At 46.4% G+C, this 20,859-nt stretch overlaps 1 protein-coding gene across 1 annotated transcript in view; it reads left to right on the top strand.

Annotated features, from left to right (window-relative positions):
- phlpp2 (PH domain and leucine rich repeat protein phosphatase 2) overlaps nt 1-20,859 on the top strand; it is a 34,742-nt gene that overhangs the window by 5,674 nt on the left and 8,209 nt on the right. The window contains exons 3-12 of the mRNA XM_086174586.1: nt 732-865; nt 7,721-7,911; nt 9,297-9,422; nt 13,131-13,285; nt 14,411-14,557; nt 14,833-15,063; nt 18,020-18,222; nt 18,349-18,409; nt 19,303-19,398; nt 19,701-19,856. Of these exons, the coding sequence (XP_086030712.1) occupies nt 732-865; nt 7,721-7,911; nt 9,297-9,422; nt 13,131-13,285; nt 14,411-14,557; nt 14,833-15,063; nt 18,020-18,222; nt 18,349-18,409; nt 19,303-19,398; nt 19,701-19,856 (1,500 nt within the window). The remainder of the gene's footprint in view (nt 1-731; nt 866-7,720; nt 7,912-9,296; nt 9,423-13,130; nt 13,286-14,410; nt 14,558-14,832; nt 15,064-18,019; nt 18,223-18,348; nt 18,410-19,302; nt 19,399-19,700; nt 19,857-20,859) is intronic.

Below are 20,859 nucleotides of genomic sequence, written 5' to 3'. Positions count from 1 at the left end.
AAACAGCAACAACTAAAAAAAAAAAAACAATTTGCTAGTGTGTGTGTCAGAGCCATTATTTCCCTTCTCTTGGTTTATGTTATTGCATTTAATAACATCAATCTGTAGATGCTCAAGTACTCATATGTTCTAGTGTCTGTTTCAGAATATATCACAGGTTAGAAATAAAGTGCAAGGCCTTTTGCTCTGCTCTTCAGCATGAATTCCTCTTATCATGGAGATCTTCTTCCTGAATGCGTATATTTTAAACAGACGGTCCATGCACTTAGATTTGTACTTTTTGCTTGAGGGGAGACACCGGGGGTAAATTTCTCTCCTGCCCTGGTTTTATTCTCACACTTTTACCTCGGCACTATAAAAAAAAAAAAAAAAAAATGAAATTGAAAAAAACAGCAGCTGCAGCAGATGGTGAGTGTGTGTGAGTGTGAGTGTGACTGTTACGCCTGTTCTCATAGGCCTCGTGGGACCACGTTTGCGCGCTGGGAGTTGCGAGGATGCTGTTCAAACGGCAACGAAGCCTATTTAAAAAGTTGGTCACTCATGGACAGTTCGCGAGGTGGACTGAGGTATGGAGGTTCTCGGCGGGTAATTTCAGTGGCCAGATTGAATTTAACCAAGTTTCAATCGATAGTAAACACTGAAAAACACCAATAGGTGTAGGTAAAACGCCGCTCCTCTCCTCCTCCAGCCATGTGATGGATCTCATCACACCATCATCTCTTCTCTTGCAGGAGGCTGGAACCCTCTGAACATCCCCTCCAGATGGTTTATGACTACCTGGCAACCATCGGCTATGCAGACCCTGTGCGGATGCAGCAAGAAGCGGCCAATTCAGACCTCAGCTGCTTGATGCGCTTCTACAGCGGTGAGTGCGAACAGACGCCAGCCTTCTCTCCCCCGTCATGACTATCAGCTGTTTTTCAGTGGGGGGATTTGGTCGAGGCCCAGTGTCCGCCTCTGAATGAGGACCGTGGAGCTGGCAGCGGTAGAGAAAAAAAAAAAGCCTTTTTGATCTAAAGACTGTGTGTGTCAAAGTGTGTGTGCCTCAGTGCAGTTTTCTGTGCAAAGAAAAGGGACTAGACGCCCCTCTTATGAGGCTTTTTCTGACATCGGTTCGGGATCTGCCGCCTGCTGGGATAGCACAAACACACTGACGATCCGAAGGTGTGCGTGTGTGTGTGTGCGTGTGTGTGTGTGTGTGCCACCACCCACCACTTTCACCTGCTGCCGTCATCACACCCCCGACCCTGGGACCGCAGTGACTAAGTGTCTCTGTGTCATTATGATGTATTAATGCGGTAGCCGAAGCTTTGCCTGCTCATTTAGCATCCTGTAAAAAAAGATGTGGAAATATAAATCTTTTCTGTTTCCGTATATCTTCTTTCCACACACACACACACGCACACACGTATTTCTCGGAGTCTGCCCATTAGCAATATATCTAATGACGCTGGTGAAGTGGCAACAATTCAGAGGTTCTCTGTGGAAGCTAATCGTGGAACACTGTTCGCCAACGCGTCTGCACTCGCTCTCGTGACTAATGTTGCTGCTGAGTCAGTGGGGCTCCTCGGGCCCGGTCCAAACAGCGTAAGGCGCATGGAGGTTTCATTGCTGTTTACCGAGCGGTGCGTTTCTCTTCTTTTTTTCCTCATCCAGCGCCCACCTTGTTCAGAAAGCAGTCGGCTTGAATACTGTGATAGGATCTTAAGACAAGGCAACTGTGTTTTTTTTTTTATTTTCTGCCCTGCTATTTCAAGGGTATAGACAGTCTACCTCAACTTGCACACACACAACATTGCATTTAAAATATTACAAATATAAAATATTATTAGAATTGGTTGCCCAGATATGTGAATGGTTGTGTTTCTCTATATGTGGGCCTGTGAACCCTTGGATGTTGTTGTTCCACTTGTTCCGCTTGCTTCTTAAAGGCCTATATATCAGTATAGTAATGAAATTCTTGCACATTAAGAGATGCATTCAGACACGGAGCATCACAACCCCCCCTCCTCACCCCAAGCTACGATCTCGAGCGCTCAAAGTATCGTCCAGCCCGGAGCTCCTCAGGGCATTCTCTGCCGCCGATGCATCATCAACTCTTAAACGGTGCAAGTCAAAGGTGAGAGACAAGAGCCGCTTTCGGGGATTCTAATGTTTCCCGTCGGGGCAGTGCCGGCCCGGTGGCTAACCTCACAGCACGGCGACAGCGTAAACATAAAAGCTGCACTATAAACTTGGCAGGACAGATGACGTTCTCAAGTGAAACACGGATTGAATGTGTTTTCATTTTTTCAGGGCGACAAGGAAAAAAAGCCAGGATGTTTCCTCGGCTATAAGTATCTCTGTCAAGATGAATGATTTGAATGCATCATTTCACGCAGAGGAGTCGACAGAGATCATATATCGTTTAATCCATTTGAATTGATTTGTCGCGCTTTGCACTTGCGCTTTGCACCAAAAAAAGTCAATCCTTTACACTTGTTGAAAACACCCTTTTTTCATACCTCGCGCAAGAGGGTCATCCTGACCATCATTCCCAGCTGATTCGGGGTCACAAGCAGGCTCTACCTACTCCATGAGGGGCAAAAGGGGGGCTTTTTCTGTTTTACCCACCTGCCCCGGAGCCCCCGTAGGCTTGTTCTTAAGGTCACCAAGGGTTGGCCATTACTCCTGAATGCTGAACACCCAGCTATACATGAGGCCTCGGCCTTATTTAAACACCCGGTATTGAGAATTCATCACCATAATGGCCTCATTTGGCTGATTTGTATAGAGAGACGTTTCCATTCGACCTCTGTGTGACGATAACGCCACCTCAGCCTCCAGCTGGGATTTGTCTGCAGCCAGTTAGGGCGTGACTGATATGGGATTTTTGACCCCTATACCAATACTGATTTGAGAGCTGGTTGAAGAAAAGGTCCCTGCTATCGGTAGTCAGGCCACGTTGGCCTCCTGGGAGCCTTCCTGCCTCCCTTTGTCATCTCATTAGGAGAAAGGACCAGGGACCCCTGGTACTCTGCGCCTATTGATCCATTGATATCTAGCTTAGGGCCAGAGGACGGCTCAGTATAGCTTCATTTATTTCCCTGTAGTGTTGGGAAGCAAAATAAAAGGGAGTTTAGTTCACAGGTGGTCGAAATCCCCCCCTCCCCCCGCCATATTCTTACCTGACTCTCACAAGTGGTGAAGTGTCTAGTAATCTGTTATCGGCGCTAATAATCTGAGAGGATTAGATCAGAGGGAGCGCAGTTTATCGGCAAACTCTTGTCAGCATGAATTCAAATATTTGAGTCGGCATCGGACGTACGTGGCCGTGTCAGTGGAAATTTGTCTGAGCTTTTAAGATCAATGTCAATTTAAGCAAATTAAAAAAAAAAAAAAAAGGAAAAGTCATTGCTTCCTTTCTGTGCCAAATTTGGGATTGAGGAAATGGATTTATGAGCCCAGATTATTGGATTACTGTCCGAGATATAGGGTAGCTCTGGGATAGCATGCCGAAAAGCATTAGCAAGATGGATTTCCAAGGAAACCGAGTTTGATTCAAAGGCTCATGACAGTTTTCAACAGAAATAACACTCTTTTATGAAGTTATTTGTTTTTATCCCCCTTTCAAAAAGGATAAGAATAGCTTTATTGCTGCCTTATGCTCCCCAATGCGAGACGTGCTTCTTCAGATATTAGACTCTCTAGGCCTCGACAATGCATGCGCGCGCATCTGCCGTCGTATCAGCCATTACTTCCTCCCTTCTCCGTCCTCTTACTTCATCAGGGAACTCGTCTGGGACCCTCCCTGCCCCTATGCCTCCCACGCACACTCCTACTGTGGCTCGCAAGCGAGATGAAAACAAACATGGGCGAGGGAGTAAACATCCCTAAATGCTGTTTTAATAAAAAATGCTCCGTGCAAAAACAGCGGCGGCGACCCCGGGGGCCGGCGTTTTTGGCGGATCGGCCCGCGCAGCTGTAGAAAAGGCAAGATTTCTGGCGCCGGTCCACCCGGGCCCCGTTCCACCTCTGTCTGGGTGATCTCTCACTTACATCGCCGAAACGTCGAGAACCGAAGCCGCTGCTGACGTTTCACGTGTCTGAGTAGAAGTACAGCGGCCGTGTAGAGAGGCGTCGGTGCATGTAATATCGATTTGTGGAAATCAAATCCAAACAAGAGGCTTGATTGTCCGAAACTTGGGGGATAGGGAGAGGGAGGTATCTGGAACTCCCGGAGTTCATTGTAATAATAATTGGTACGTGAAGAAACAGTGCAAGAACGAGCACCGGGTTTCTGTTTAAATGGAAGCAGGACTTTGTATACAGAATGAAGCGAGTCGGCGTTCTGACTGAGATTTGAGACGGATATGTAATTCTTCTCTGATGGAGATGAGCTTCTGACAGAGTAGCCCGGAGCAAGAGGGCTCCATGGAGAGCGGGATGCTCCCCCGTTGTTCCTGTCAGCTTCTCAGAAGGCGCCTGTTCGGTATTTTATCCGTCTCTGGGGGCAAGCAGACGGTCGCTCCTCGGCTTGAACCGGGAGTCCGTCTTCCAACGTTACCCGCCGTAGAAACGAAAGTTTGAACGTTGCGTGTCTTTGTGAAAGTCTTCAATCCATCCAGATTTGACAGAGAAAGTGACCCGGTTGACGGGCCGACTTGGAATCCGTCCGCTAATCTAACTTCTGAGTTCTCAGTGATTTCCTCGAAATAATCCTTTGATTGATCGATAACCGGTCAATCAACGGTAAAATGATTCCCTACTCATTTTCACCTCAGTGTCAGTTCCAAGTTACAGCAGTGTCTGGGTTTTTATTGACCTCCGAGGATTAGTTTGGCCAGATGGCCTTGGTTTTCCTAATCATTTTCTTCGCGCACCGCCGCAGCCCTGAGATCCCGTCCCGCCGTCCATTACTCAGTCCCTCTCTGCCTCGCTCCAGTAACGCGTCTCTAAATCTATCGCTCCCGCATCGACTCCGTCGCCTCCCTCTCCGGGAGCCGGGTCGGGCCGTCCGTCTGGCGCGCCGCTCAGAGTGGCCGCAGATGACCAGTAGGGCGATAATAGGCCTTGCAGTAAACTCCGATCGTTCACCCGCAACAGTTGGTTCGGTGAAAACACGTGCGGCCTCTCTCTCCACCGTTATTTCTCACCAATAGGGGTGAGTGATGCCGATCGCGCTGCGCGGTGCACAGGGTTATGGGATCGGATTTGGATTTTGATGTGGCGAACAAACCTATTTTCCCAGCTAACAGCCTCAGAGACCTGGAGGGAAGTGTGTTTATTTCAGAGACGCGCCGGCTCTTTATGGGCCGAGACACGCTCCGTAAGTAGGACGGTGATTTTCAGATGGGGCGTTGTATTGACAAGAAAGCACAAAATAGCAGAATGATTAGGTTTCCTGCGGGAACAAATTCGCGATCGTCAAGTAATGTCTGTATTTTGCATTTACATCACGTGTGTATTTATCCAAAGTAGCTTCGGTTGATAGCCAATTTGAGTAAATTGTTATTTATATTTTTGAGATACCCATGGATTGGATCATTTTAAGGCCGCCGTTGTGCAGGCAGACACTGGCAACCCAGCTGCAGATTACTGGAGCTCATATCTGTGTTTGCTGAGAAGAGGACTCCCTTCTGGCAAATTGGTTTCATTGTACTGGAAAAAAAAGGGATGATTACAGTGGAGGTGGGAGGCTGACAGAGGCAGATAGAAGGCATGTGATCCGTAGAGCTGACTGACAGGTTGAGGCTGGAAGCGAGTCGGCAGACAGCCTAAGAGCCTGGATGAGACGCCGGGTCAGGTAGGAGGAGGAGGAGGGGTTGCAATGAATGCAGGAGAAACAAGGCTAGCAACTGGGATATTGTCTGGGACATTACTAACACAGGTATTGCCTTCATCTGTCAACTGAGAAAACCTCCGATATGGATAAAATGACCGTTCAAATTGGAAGATCAGTCTTGTTATGAAGATGATAAAGCCAGCTTGGCATCATTACCTATGAAAACATCTACAGATCCTCAGTAGATGGAGGCAGAGCTTAATTTGGAGTGGTCAGTAAATCACAGTAAATCACTGTCTGTCTGTCTGTCTGTCTGTCTGTCTGTCTGTCTGTCTGTCTGTCTGTCTGTCTGTCTGTCTGTCTGTCTGTCTATCTATCTATCTATCTATCTATCTATCTATCTATCTATCTATCTATCTATCTATCTATCTATCTATCTATCTATCTATCTATCTATCTATCTACCTACCTACCTACCTACCTACCTACCTATCCATCTATCTATACATCAGTTAGTAGTATTATCAGGCAAAATCTACATTTTCTTCACAAGGCTTTTTTTCAATATATTACAGAAATTACAGCTCAAAGAACGAACTTGAAACCTGTCAGATAAAAGAATACATGAAAAGAACAAAAATGAATATGAATTAGAGGAAAGGTGTGTTGAAAAGCCGTGCTTCTGCAGACATACCGGGTCGAAAAAAAAACAAAGGTTGGATATCTAGCTTTTGAGGCTGTGCTTTTTTTCCCCTTTAAGACAGATGTACCCGGCCTGTCAGTGACCCTGTGAAGGGGGCGTGTCGCCCGGGAAACAAGCTCTGCTCCAGATCTGGCTTGTCAATTTGCTGTTCAGAGCTTTTGGTTCATTTATTATCCGCTTTCCTGCCAAAGAGAGGCATTTCATTTCATGTGGATGCTGCCTTGGAAGGAAAGGGAAGGCGGTGAATGGGAAAAAAAAGCATGTCATGCAGAAAGAGGAGTTAAACTGACGCCCAGGTAGCGTCTCCACGGTGACAACGGCCCGGTTCAGTGTACCTTAAACCTGGCAGAGAGAGAGAGAGAAGGGGACCGGCTTGCTGTCCGATCCGTCTTTCAGCAATTGAATTTTTTTTCTGCTTAATTGAAAAGAATTCCGGTGCAGTGGCCAGCTGAGGGGGCACGCCTTGCAATTTGGCGTGATGTCATTTAAAAGAGTGAGGCATCGAGTGACACCAGCCCGACTCATCCGTCAGTGTGATTCACTTATTTGAGATGAAGACAGATGTATAAAGAGAGAATGAGAAAGAGAGGACGGTAACAGACAAGATCCATATTCGTCCCGGGGGTGTAAAAAGACAGAATACATCATGATGCCAGAACACATTATCTGCTGACACCACAAAGTTTGCCATCATATGATATTCAGTTTGATTCGCCCTCAGAGGTGATAGATTTATGACTTCAGTGGAAAAGGATCAATGGTAAAATTAGTCCTTTTGCCCCGGGATTTCAAAATAAAAGTTCAGGTGCGCACACACACACAAAGCATATGTATATATACATACACAATTTTTAATCGAACACCCAAAACCCACACCCTGCTTTCATAATTTCATGATCCAATCTGATTGCAAATACCTCATCTGTGCTTGCCAGCGGTCCAAATGTCGTATTAATTCTAATGTTATGCGTCAGATCCAGATCAAACACGCTGCTGTGACGTGCCGTCCAAAATATATGGGGGGTACGTGAAACCGAGGTGTGTGTGCAGCCCAGGTGCTGATGTGAGACTACCTCCTGGAAATATTGCGCCGAGAAGCTGGCTGATCTATTGCTGATGCCACACTCAACCGTGCCTTCATTTTCCGGAGGCTGTAACTCGCCCATACGGCGCGCGTAATACTTGTTAGCTTATCTCACCTATCACGGAGAAGGGGACGGGGTCAAATACATGTCCGCTTCCTCTTTCTCCAGAGCGTCCGGTGAACGCGGACCAGCAGGAGCGGACCCTGCTGAAAGGCGTGTTCAACGTGAGGAAGGGCAAAACGCAGCTGCACAAATGGGCCGAGCGGCAGGTCATCCTCTGCGGCACCTGCCTGATCGTGGCCTCCGTCAAAGACAGCCTGACCGGGAAGATGCATATCCTGCCCCTCGTGGGAGGGAAGGTGAGAATTTAGAGTTTGGGGGAGAAAGGAGCTTTCCCCAGGGAGGGCACTGTACAATTTCAACCTGAAGTAAAATATCTGAAAAAAAAAACATCGCGTGGTAATAAACAGACACCTTTTAGACGGGCGCTTCAATTTCCCCGGCACCTCCTCGTGTGTGTCGAAGCGTCCTCGGGCAAAACACTGAACCCCACGTCACCCTGATAGCCTGGCTAGCGCCTTGCTAAGTGTGAAAGAGTTGAAGTTCTTTGTCTTGTGTAATGCAATTAATAAAACAAAAATTACTTTTTCATGATATTCTAATATTTTGAGATAGGATTTCTGAGTTTTCTTAAGATGTAAGCCATAATCAGCAATATTAAAATATTAAGAGGCTTGCAATATTTCAGTTGATTTCTAATGAATCCAGAATGTATGACATTTTTGTTTTTGTAATTGCATTACAGAAGATAAAGAACTTTATCACAATTTTCTGAGATAGTCCTGTATGTTTAATTTTACCGTGAGGTTTTTAGTCATCCTTCTATTTAGCTGAAAAATTAAGAAACAACATTTCCTAAGCCAGATGTCCACTTGTATTTTATGTACATCACCGATGCAACACATTTAGGAGATTGGGAATATAATGGAGTCAAAGGCCAGTCATAGAAAATGAAAGCATATTGAGACAACGGACATCGTGTTGTCAGTGCAGATTAAATTTAAACTTTTTTTTAATTTTATTTAACCAGGAAAAAGTCCCGTTGAGATTAAAAACCCCTTTAACAAGGGAGTCCCAGCCAAGAGGCAGCAATAAGTTACAGACAGAACAATATTACAAACAGTTAAAAGAAGCAATTACATTTTGACAAGTTGACATCTAGTGCTCTCAGTCTGGTTTTAAAAGCATTTTAGTGAGATAAAATTAGGGAGTTTCCAGTCTTTTTGAAGTCTGTTAATAATTAGTTAATAATACTCGATAAGAGTTCGCGGGGACTGCGGGGGAAGAAGGGAAGAACCGTCCCCGGGCCCTCATTCCTCCAGAATGACGGCAAAAATCAGATTTCCCTCAACTCGCTCTGGGTGGATGGAGTCCATTATTTGGCTTTTCGCTGACATGGCAGAATAGCTGCCAGGCCTGGAGTTGGGTAAACAGGAAATTTACCCATATTAGTTTGCCCATAGACTATTAAAAGTGATCTTTTATAGAATCGAATACTAAACTTTACTTCATCTGTAATCGGAAAAAGCCGGCCATTGCCTCTATTAAATGTTGGTCTGAATAAGGGTTGCATCTGCAGAGAGGAAAACCTGTGCTGGAATTGTAATAAGCTTTGAATTGTATTTAATCCCATGATTCCGGGGTCGCCCGGGTCTTTCTCCCTTGCTAACGTATTTGTGTGAAGGTGGAGGAGGTGAAGCGGAGGCAGCACTGCCTGATGTTCAGCTCGGCCGGATCGCAGGCCCAGACGTACTTCGTCAACTTCGACACGCTGGCGGATTATCAGAGATGGCACCGGCAGGCATCAAAAGTAAGAGGCCAAGTGTGTGTGTGTGTGTGTGCCCACTAAGAAGTGCGTTTCCTCCAAGCCAGGTTTCATTTGCTCCCAATTTTTGCCCGCTGCGGAGTAAAATCTGTGACTGTTCAAGCAGAAAGCCTTGTGCAGGGGTTCTGCTGTTTGTCTCCGCTAAGGCGGCCCTCAGTGGTGTCTGGTATTGATTTAATGACATATTTTAGCTTTTTTTTTTTTTTTTTGTTTGCTTGTTTTTTTGTCTTTTCTCTGCCGGGATATGGCCGGATAGGGTGGTGAGTAAGGCTGACAATTCTTGCTGCACCCCTGCAGTTGTTCTGCAAACAGTCCATCGATTCTCCTAAGCTCATCTCTCCTGGACTCTAATATTGCCGTTAATGACTTTTGTGCCGTAGCGCCTTCCCGGAGCTAACGGCTTCTTGGAGAGCCTCTTCTGAGGCAGAGCTGCCGACGGTTAACCACTGAAGGAGAGAGCTGCGGAAGAAAAAAAAAAAATCCAATTAGTTGTAGATTCATACTAAGTCCAGTTCGCCTCTCCAGCATGGAGGTATGGATTACTGGGCTGGAGTAGCCTGTGATGGAGCTGCGTTTAGACCGAGGAGGGGTTACTATGGAAACCGAGGGTTAAGACCACTAGAGGTTGTTGGTGGATTTGGGATGCTGTTCATGCAATGTTGTATAAATTGTATTCGTGTGTGAGAAGAAGAGCGTCATCCAGCTGCATTATCGAGGCGCGTGTGTGTGTGTGTGTGTGTGTGTGTGTGTGTTGGAACTTGAAATGTACAAATAAATAAAGACAGGGTCGGACAGGAGAGGGATTTCTATTTTAAATTTCCTTCTGTTTAACTTTGTATTGACACAGCAGGATGATTTGAAAGTTGAAAAAAAGTCAAATGGTTAGCGTTGAATCTCCTGTTGAAGAAGAGACCGTCTGAAGCCGGTGTGGATTGATTTGTTGTTTCTATTATTTTGGAAATGCCACGGTCTTAGAGTAAATGATGCAAAAACAAATTGAAGATTAACCAACTCAGTTGACTCCTCATATTGGGCAGCTAGTTTCATTCAAATGAGAACATTTCAAATAACCTGCAGACAAGGCCTGTCCTCCCAAAACCAGGTTTATTTGAATAGAAATATGTTGTTTTGGTCATAGAATTGCATCACTTCGATAATAGGGATCTTCTTCTGCCGGGCGCAAGGATGCAACCGCTATCCACCTTTGCCTCTCAAGACTCGTCTCTATTTGGGCTCCTGCTCAAACTCTATTAGCCATGGAAACACCCGGGATGTCTTTGAGGCGTCTTTGCAGTTAGTTTATTTTGTTATTGAATTATCTGTTTGGGGTCGTTCATTATTCAGCGACAGCTGCCGCCGGAACAAGGACACCCGTCGCAGCGCTTCGGGTTCTCGAGGTGAGCCGAGGAGCCTGAACTAAACGGATTATTTTGAGTCAGACGCCGGAGGGTGTAGCCGTCAGTCAAGTCTATATCAGCGCACATTCATCTTCCTCCGGATCCCGTTCTTGTCGTCTCTTACAGATTTCCGTACGCGATGCTAAACTTAATAGCACGCGGTTAATTGTCTAGCGGATTGACTCGCGTCTCTGTAGCTAACTCGGACGCTAACCTGTTTAAAGAGCGTGTTGGAGGTCACTGAACTCTCACTTGTTTTACAAGAATTCTTCAGGTTTCGCTCACAGCGTTTCTGATCTCGACGCCAATCACCTCAAACTGCAAACCTGTCGCGTTTTCCTTTCAGCCTCGTGTCAGTCCAACACCCATCGATCTGCATCCATCACCCCTTGAGCACTCTATTTAAAGACCGGTTGCCTTTTTAAAAGAACCAGCCAAGTAGTTATTCCGGAGACGGAGCGGTTTTCTGTCTGTCATCTCCGAAAGCGGTAACGTGATGTCACGCCCCTCCGAGCAGCCGTCCCATTTTCTACGCCGCTGCACATTTTGAGTGCTGTTGATAATGGAGGACGGCGTCTTCAGACCGGGCCAGCGTGCCTTGGTAGCCTGCAATCATTTCTATCCCGTAAACAATCATAGGCTAAATGATGAAGAGCTTCTACCTCTGCATCTGCTTCATTGAAAGAAAAAAATGTGAGACACTTTTTGCAATTACCCTGTAACAGTAGGCTTACAACCCTTATCTCATGATGAATGTTTGCTGCTGCAGATGGTAACTATCTGCGGTAAGAAGTTTGGTAGTGCCGGCGTTGATGAGTGCAGCGGAAATCCAACGCGGCGCTGTTGCATTCATTGCACACAATAAAACCCGGACTCTTGCCCAGTGACGTCGGCTGCTCCGCACTGAGGTCAAAGTTCCCAGCTCAAGATTAGATGGTACGAATGACAAATTTTTTAACATTTCTGTGGAAAACCTATAGGACTTATAGTCCTAGATCCTACGGTCCGCGATATTGTCTGATTATTTGCTGCGAGAGGCAGAGCACCAGCTTACCAGATTGCCCTAAAAATGTCCCTCACGTTTTTATTGCTTCCGACTCACAACAGGAAGGTCCCTGGTTTTGATTTCTTCGGTCAAAAGCAAGCAGTGGGTTTATTCAAAAATGTGTAAATGAGAGGGTAAATAGTTGTATGTCTTTTTACGGGGTGAACCTCCCTTCTCGATGGGTGACGGTCGCGATGGGCATCTAGAGTGCGGGATAAGCGGCGTAGATCGTGAATTAAAAATGGATCAGGCTGTTCGTAATCGCAGTCAGTTTTTGCTCATTGGCTGCATGCGGGCAAACAATGTGAGGTTTAACCACTGAGGTGAACGTGCGCGGTTTTGAGTTTTTACCACTGGAAATCCGAAAAAGTTCGGTTAGCCCAATACTGCCGACGCGGGATTGAATTTCACTTCCCCTGTTTGGTAGAAGACCAGGGCCAAGAAGGAGCCGGGCGGACCCGTGAGCAAATAGCGAGTCGAGAATCTGAATCTAAAAATACAATGTTCAACCTTTGTACAATAACAAATGGCAAATTGAACTAGAAAGGCTGCATGTATAGGATTAAGAGACAGAACTAGAAAAATCTCCTCCATTTATCTGATTGCTGTTGTAGATTTAAGTCCAATCTAACTAATCTCACAACCAGAGACACTAACAAGCAGACGAAGACTCCGATTCGCTCTCCGGACCCACCGACACAGACCCAGGACGTTTCCCAAGGTTTCACCACTTAAACTGGGTGGAATTGATTTAAGAGTTTAGAAACCCATCATGCAGAACTAATCCAACATCTTCAAGGCGGCCTTCCTTTGTCGGTAGCTCCAGTCAAACGTCTAATCATTTCATTGGGACTTTTATTTGGTAGGTTTTACAAAACTCTGTCCGTGTAAGAAACCGATCCGCCAATCTTTACAGAGCGAGAAAACAAGACTCGCACCGAATACAGATGACTCCGCTTCAGCAGAAAGGATGTAGTGAGGCCCGTGTCCCATCGGGAAAAGCCAACGTAAGCTCTGTGGCAGCGGCGTTCAAACCCTTACCATTCCTGAGATGCCCCCTGAGTCAGGCTGTGAACCCTGGTGCGGTTTGACTGGAACGGCATCCAGTGTTAAATGTTGCAACCATGTGAACGTTATAAAGAAAATCTGCCTTTCCAAGATCCTACCCCGGATACATAGATGTTGTCAAAAGATGTGGAAATTCAGTGTCTTTGTGTGTGTGTGTGTGTGTGGGTGTTTGTGTGTGTGAAGGTGGTGTCTCAGACAGTCAGCATGGTAGACCTGTCCTGCTATAGCCTGGAAGCTGTGCCTGAGTATCTCTTCTACAGCCAGGATGTCACACACCTCAACCTGCGACACAACTTCATGAGCCAGCAAGGTCCCGGAGGCCTGCTCAACCTCCCTCGGTAAGCTCACACACACACACACACACACACACAAATAGACTCAAACATAGACAGAAAACACCTGCATTGCACACTGAGGTTATTTAAATCAGCAGAACATACCATCACCTCTCATCAAATGTTATTCATTAGAAACCCTCATAGAATGAAACCCATCATTTGGTCAATTGTAGTCTGTTCTGGGTATCAAGAATAAGGTTTCACTAGTAGATATGGAAGCAACAAGGAACACGGGATTACCTCATTTATCCCGGTGTAATACAAATTATACTTAAATATTGCTTGTGGAGTACTTTGAAATCACTTTTGCGGAAGGTGGAGCTATGACCTGCCCAAACTAGGTGGCATTGTAAACTAATAGTGTCGCGTTGGGTCTGCAGTTTGGCCAATATTACCCTTTCCTAGCCCGCGCAGATCGCGGCCGTAGTTTTCTGTCGCTCTCCGACCCATCTCCAGAACTGCGGGCCTTCCCAAGGAGCCAGGAGTGATGGAGCAATAGATTTAGTTATAAAAAGCGAGTGAAAAGAAAACAAAGCTGCGTGGCGTCTGCAGCCAAATGCAAGAAAACAAGAAGACGGTAGGGGTCGGGGGAGACCGTCCCGACGGAAATCAGGCGTATAGTTTGGTCGAGTTGATTCGTAGATACGCCGCCGTCCGGGTCGCCCTCGTCGGTCCTCGGAGTTCTGGCGGTCGGCGAGAAAGTCTCATTCTCTGGTACCGTGTGACGATTCCAGTCACGTCCCCTCCCCCCTCCTCTTTTCTTGGCCGCGGGTTAAAAAGCCCCGGCGTTTTGAGCGTGCGCGAAGATCTCAGATCCGTTCGCTCTGAATCTGAACAGGGTCACAGGAAGGTTTGTGGATTCCTACATTCGTCAGGAACTAAGTTTCAACTCATCTGGACGCGCACTCGCCGCTATATATACACACGCTCACTGTCTATTTTAAGGGAGAATGAAAGCAAAATTTGAGTTTTGCTTCCTCTCCTCACAAAATGGCAACTAGGGTGAGGTTTGGAAACTCGCTGAAGAGAAAATAAAGTATTTCGAGGAGTTAAAGTCCAGTGTGAGTCTTAGCTTTTTGTCCCAGCTGCTCTGCAACTCTACACCATCTTCTCCTCATCTTCTAGGTTTTCTCAGCTGAAGTGCTTGAACTTGTCTCACAACCGACTGGGCGTGTTCCCCGGGTGTGTCTGCGAGATCCTCACCCTCACCGAGCTCCACCTGTCCTGTAATAACCTCCAGGCCGTCCCCGCGCAGATCGGCGACCTCCGCAGGTGACGCGGCGACGGGACGTGGTCACGAACACATAAATAATTTGGCGCGCGGATACATCGGACGGATATTTTCGCAGCCGCCTCATTCGTGTGTTTTAAAACATTCGTTACGCAACAAGATTAAGCCGGCGCGCTAAATCCGTCTCTGCTAAATTTAGAGCGACGAGGAACAAAGAAATATGAACTTCAAATGGACGCGCGCCGATGCATTGACCGCTCCTCGGAGGGGAGACGGGGGGGGAAAAACATGACTGTCTCTCCTCTCCGCCGGGCAGCCTCCAGACGCTGTCTCTGGACGGGAACCGCCTCAGCTCCCTGCCGGAGGAACTGGGCGACCTCTCCCAGCTCAGCAGCCTCGGCCTCGCCTTCAACGACTTCGGCCACGTCCCGTCGCCGCTGGGGAGGCTGAGCGCGATGGATAAGCTGGCCATGGCCGGAAACCGAGTGGAGTGTCTGGAGCTTTGTGCCTTGGCCAGAATGAGCCACCTGAAAAACATCGACCTCCGGTAAGCCGGCCGGGAAGTAAACAGCCCTCCGCCCTCTGGCGCCACCTCCTCCATCCCTGTGATTACGTTCTTCTTCTCCTCTTATTAAACCCATCCATCATGCGCGATATCGTGTCAATACTCGTATATAACACAGATTTAGCTCTCTCATTTCTCGGTCAATCAGCCGCGAGCAGAGGGAAAACATCCCGCCGCCTATCTATTATATTTTATTTCTCATTCAACTAGCGTCAGCAAGATGAATGTCCCCCCCCCGTCTATTAGCCTTTAATCGTAATCCGTCTCCCGAGTCCGGCTCGGCTGAGCTCGAAAGATCTGTTTGAGCACCTTTGTCCTCACCTGGGAGCCTTGGGGATCCGCAGCCCGCTGTGTTTGTTGGCTTAGTAACAGCTCAGTGGCTCAGGGGCTCAGAGGCGGGTGTGAAGCGAGGCGCGGATGTCCATTGATTCTCCTATGTGGGCGGGACAGCGGCGTGGCGGTCACTGCCTCCGCCTCGCAGCGAAAAGGTTCCCCCCCCCCGGATCATTTGGTACCGGACCGCGGAAAAAAAAGTAACCTTCCAGATCTTATTTTGAAAAATGACCGTTTCCGCACTTAATGTTGCAATTGCCTTACATAAAGTGTATTCAGATTAAAAGTTTTTACGATTTGAACCCCCCCGTGCCTCGAACCGGTCCGCGGAAACACGTTCATGCATGAAACTGGTCTCATAAAACTGGTCCAAAAGAAGTCGGAGTCCACTGGTATTGATAATGAATGAACGTGTGAGTTTCTCCTACTATTCTTAAGACCGAGTTGCCCAGGTCTAGGCGACATCGCGACCCCGAGCGCTGAAATGTGCTTTCGACACGACCGGGGGGGGATTTACACGTGCAATGCGTTGGATCAGCGGCACCTGCAGAGAAACACCCGTTTTTTTAAGACGTCAGAGAATTAAGAGCCACAAACCCCCGAAATCACAAATGTCTGCTGTGCGTTTCCCCATGCTGGATGTGGAATACGATCAAAGGTTTTTTGAACCGAAGCGGAGAATATCTTCCCATCAGCCCCCTCCGTAACATCAGCCTCTGGTCCAGCAAACATAATATGGTGTTTTGACTTCTTTTTTTTTTTTTTCCCCCTCGGAGTCCGGGAGTGCCTCGGAGCACAGCAGAGATCTCTCTCTAATGCAGCGGATCCATTCCCCTCTGACTCATGTAAAGCCAGAGCATATTAAGAAAGGAAAGGTCTATTCTGTTGACCACTGAAAGAAGAATAAATAAAAGAAAAACTCTCAAATGAAATGGAGGGGGCGGGAGGGGGGGGGGGGGGGGGGTCCAAGGGGATATGCAGGAGAAATGAATAATAACGTGAAATTAAAAGGAAAAAAAAATTTAAAAAAAATTCAAGAAGAAATACGCAGAGACAGAATAATACTCGTATTTCAGAGTTGGATGGTAATTTGATTGGAATAGATAGGAATATCATTCCAAAACCCCCCAGACTTTGTCCCCTGGCAGCCTTTCCATCATCATCTCGGTCTTGGCTTTTCTCTTTTGTTTTTTTGTTTGTTTTTTTTTGTTTCCTCTTTTCATTACTGGAGTTTAGTCGATCTCTTGTTTTTTTTTTTGCTTTTTTTTTTTCCGAGCGACCGCAATGAACCCGTCTGCAACCCCGCGAGACTTGTGCTCCTCACCGGTTATGCACGACTTCTCGTCACACCGCGTCTTCCAATAAACGCGCCGTTTGAACTCACTAGCTGCAGTTTATCCGTCTTCTCCGACTCTTTCTTTCCATTCAGGGATTTATGGCGACGCTGTTCTCAGACTTGTCCCGCTTTATGTTTTCTTTAGTACTTTTAGCTCCAAGTGTTTGATCCACACGTCCGTCTTGTTTTATAAGCCTCACAGTGACTTGCGGGACACATTATATTCATAGTTATGAAGCCACAGGGAGGCCACGGTTTAAGTGTCGCTCAAAAGATATCATGTCTTCAAACTGTCTTAAATTGACATCATTGCAGCGGCGCTGTGGTAAGTGTTTCATACCATGAAGTTCCCTGGTTTAATTCCCACCGGGGGCCTCTCTTTGTGGAGTCTCCATGTTTCTTCCACGTTCCAAAAACATGCAGCAAGTTCCTTAGAGACTGTAAACGACTAAAAATGACGATGATACCTTTTTCTTTAAGGCGACAACACTCAAGGACGCCGAACAGACATATACACAAAATACAGATGTAAAAGAAGCAATCAAACTGAAAAAAAAAAGTGAGAAAGTAAGAAAAGTGAAATTAACAAATGTGTGAATGAGAGGGGGAAGGATTGTATGTCTCTACATGTGCCTGAGATCAGGATAAGCTCTAGAGATCGTGCATGAAGTGGATATTCCAATTTACCTTGCTATTTTTTTTTTCTTTCGCAGAGTAAGATATGTTGAGAGATTTTATTATTGTTTTTTTTTTTTTTTATAATTTTTTTATTTTTATTTTTTTAACATTTATTAGAACAGGTTCCTTGACAGAGTCACACATATTCTTACAAAACCTCATAACAAGATACACATTATACAATATTCTTTATAGGTCACTTATTTCCTCACTAGCAAGGGAAAAATAAAATTAAAAAAACAAACAAAAAAAAAAAAAAACATCTAACTCAGTCAAATAGAGATAATATCTTCAACTCTCCAAACATTTACCTTGCTATTTTAAAGAGAAATTATGCAGCGCTTTCCAAGTGTTTCGCTAGTGTCGACACCATGGCTACGGTGATTCGGTCCATTAGATACGTCTTGATTCATAAAGATAAACACTGGCCACCACAGCTGCAAATTTTGCCTCTTCAAGACCTATTGAATAAATAAAGTTACCGATCACAGTTTAAGCATCGGTCATCCCATTTTTGCTCATTTCTGTCCTCTTTATGTCCATCATTCCCCGTGCTCGAGTAACCTAACACCTTTTGGTTCTTAAATGCAGGCTAAACGGGCTGCGCTGCGTGAAAAGCGAGGGCGCGGAACCGGTGAACCAGGTGACTCAGCTGGACTTGCGGGACAACCGCTTAGACTCATTGGACCTGAGCTCCGCCTGCAACCTGGAGACTCTCTACTGTCAGCGGAACCAGCTGGAGACGCTCACGCTCAGCGGCTTCGCGCTGCGCATGCTTTACGCCGGCAGCAACCGTGAGTCGAGCCGAGGCCGCGAACCGCCATCCTCCCCTCGGGTCGGGCCCTATTCTCTCCTCGTGCCGACTGAATCCGTACTCTCGCGCCGCTCGCTGTCTGAATCCTGCCTCTGTTTGCCCACAGGCCTTAACGCTGTCAATATGTATCCAGTCCCCAAGCAGCTGACACACATGGACTTATCCCAGTGAGTTCTGCAAATATGCGCCGAACACACAACACGTATGCAGATAAGAAGAGGTCTAACAGGTCAAAGAGGATGTAACGTATCGCTTGTTCTAGGTGATCGATTAAAAAAAAAAAAACCCGCGCCCCCTTCCGAGAGGAGAACTACCCCGTGTGTCCTTGTTACATAATCCCAGCTGGCAGAAGCCACCTCAGGTGCGCTTGTGTTTGTGAAGACCGAATACTCTGCAAACGGAGGCGGCGTTTAAGGGCCGTTTTACGCGGCGGAGGCTCCCGCAGAGCGCAGCTCGGACTTAACAACATTCATTCATGAAATGCGGTCGTCGGGATCAGGCGGCGATGCGATCGTGCCATTACAGCGTCGGTACGGTTGCGGTGTGATTGTGTTTATTCACGCCGTGCTGAAAAAGGCACTCATTCTGTGTTGACTTGCGAACCTACAAGGCCACCTACTGGCCTGGCATGCCTTCTACAGTTCTTTTTTTTTTTTTTTTTTTTTTTTTTTTTTGCACTATTTCTCCAGATCTGTAAATAAATGGACGGCTAAACTGCTGTGTCAGTCAGGAGCTCCTTTATCTGAATCTCTTTAATGGTCCCCTAAACCCACACCAGTCCCGGAACAAGTATAAAGCTAATCTGATTTACCATCAAGCTTGACAGTATTTGGGATAAATCAAAATGTAAAAAGCATCGGTTCGCTCCGGAGTAGAAGCTGCTGCAGAATATCAGTTATTAAATATGCAGACTCCGTCCCCGACATGGTAAACCTCCATTATTCATATTTTGAGCTTTCGAGTTTATTCACTCATATAAAACAAGGCCTACTCTCTGGCACTGTTACAATCAAAATGCTAACTGCAATGTATTTGTGTGTGTGTGTGTGTGTCGAGACAGGAACCTTTTGGAGTACCTGCCGGACTGGGTGTGTGACTGCAGGAAAATCGAGATGCTGGATGTCACGCACAACCTCCTCTCTGACCTTCCATCAAGGTCACTGATTGTTTCCTGTCAATGATTTTGGAAAATAATTCAACGTAATTTGTGACACCGTGATGAACGCCATCCTGTCCAGGAGTTCCACAAGCAAGTTTCAGTGCTTAAACTCCTGCTTGGCCCGTTTAGAGAATGGAGCTGAAAAAAGGGTGTTAATGGATCATTAAAACTCTGTGCACCATAATTTCCTCTCAGCTTCACTTGTAGTGGAATCTGCATGGGGAGATATTGATATTCATTTCTGTTCTGCCGGGCTGCTCTTGTTCCGTCTCTCTAAACCTTATTCGTGCTTCCAATAGGCTGCTCAACAGTTTGAGTTTGAGAAAGCTGCTGGCAGGGAACAATTGTTTGCAGAGAGTGCCTGACCTACTTGACCACGTCCCTCTGGAAGCCCTAGACCTCCAGCACAACAGGCTAGCCGAGCTCCCAGAGAGTCTCTTTTACAAGGCCTTAAAGTGAGTTCCCCCCACTCTTTCTTTCCTCTTTTGGTCTCACTCCTTATTCTTGATGCTTTTCATGAATAATTAGAAATTTGACATTTCTTTTGCTGTAAAATCTAGTTCCAGAACCAGCAATTTGGACCCGGTTTTGGTTAAAGGAAGCATTTAATGTATCGTTGCTCATTGTCTCGATCGTGTGTGTGTGTGTGTGTGTGTGTGTGGGAGGGCTTTGGTCCACATTGATGGATCATTCTAGACTGTCATTTCCCGTGCTGTAAATCACTTAAAACCCATTAGCAGTTCAAGTCCTCTATTGTACTTGGCTCTCTTTGTAATGCCGGGGCATAATGGCCGCGGTTGATGCACGATCGCCTTACTGGGCAGCTAGACTTACAGACGGAGCAGGATTTAAATTGTATACGGTGTGTACTGTATATACAGTCAATCACCGATAATTTATCTTGAAGTGTTTGGCCCTTGTCGATTTTGAAAATTGCTCGCATGTCAATTAATCTTCCACTTTTGTGCCGTATTTATGATAAACACAGCAAAGGCTAAAGTAACCAAACACGTAAACAACCTCACTTGATAACTTGCACAAAGTCAGCAGATTTTTCTGTATTCATGTCATGTTCTTGAAATGCGGTCGAGTGGCAGGCGGAGGCCATTCCTCATGAGCGCAGGAGAAAGATCACCCTGACCGAAGCAGGCGGTGACCTCCAACTCCCACAGCTGCAGGCGAAAGCCGGTGTTTGGAAATAGGTGCGACTCGGATAGGAAACGAAAAAAGCGAAAAACGACACAATAGCGCAACCGGGCGGCCCTAATGCACCCTTATGAACAAAAACCACACCCGCTTTGTCGACGGTGTTTAGTAGGAATAAATGTATGAGATAGAAATATCAGTTTCTCTTCCAAATGCCCCGGAGACCGTACCAGATTGGACGGCTCCACTTCAATATCCTGGATACGGCACGACAAACAGGGTGGAGATCATTTCTATAAGCTGGCATGTTGC

The sequence above is a fragment of the Fistularia commersonii genome, chromosome 27 (genome assembly GCF_037954325.1).
Source record: "Fistularia commersonii isolate RoL2024-O1a breed Wild chromosome 27, RoL_Fcom_v1.0, whole genome shotgun sequence".
In the NCBI taxonomy this organism is placed as follows: domain Eukaryota; kingdom Metazoa; phylum Chordata; class Actinopteri; order Syngnathiformes; family Fistulariidae; genus Fistularia; species Fistularia commersonii.
This window is presented reverse-complemented; position numbering and strand designations above follow the sequence as displayed.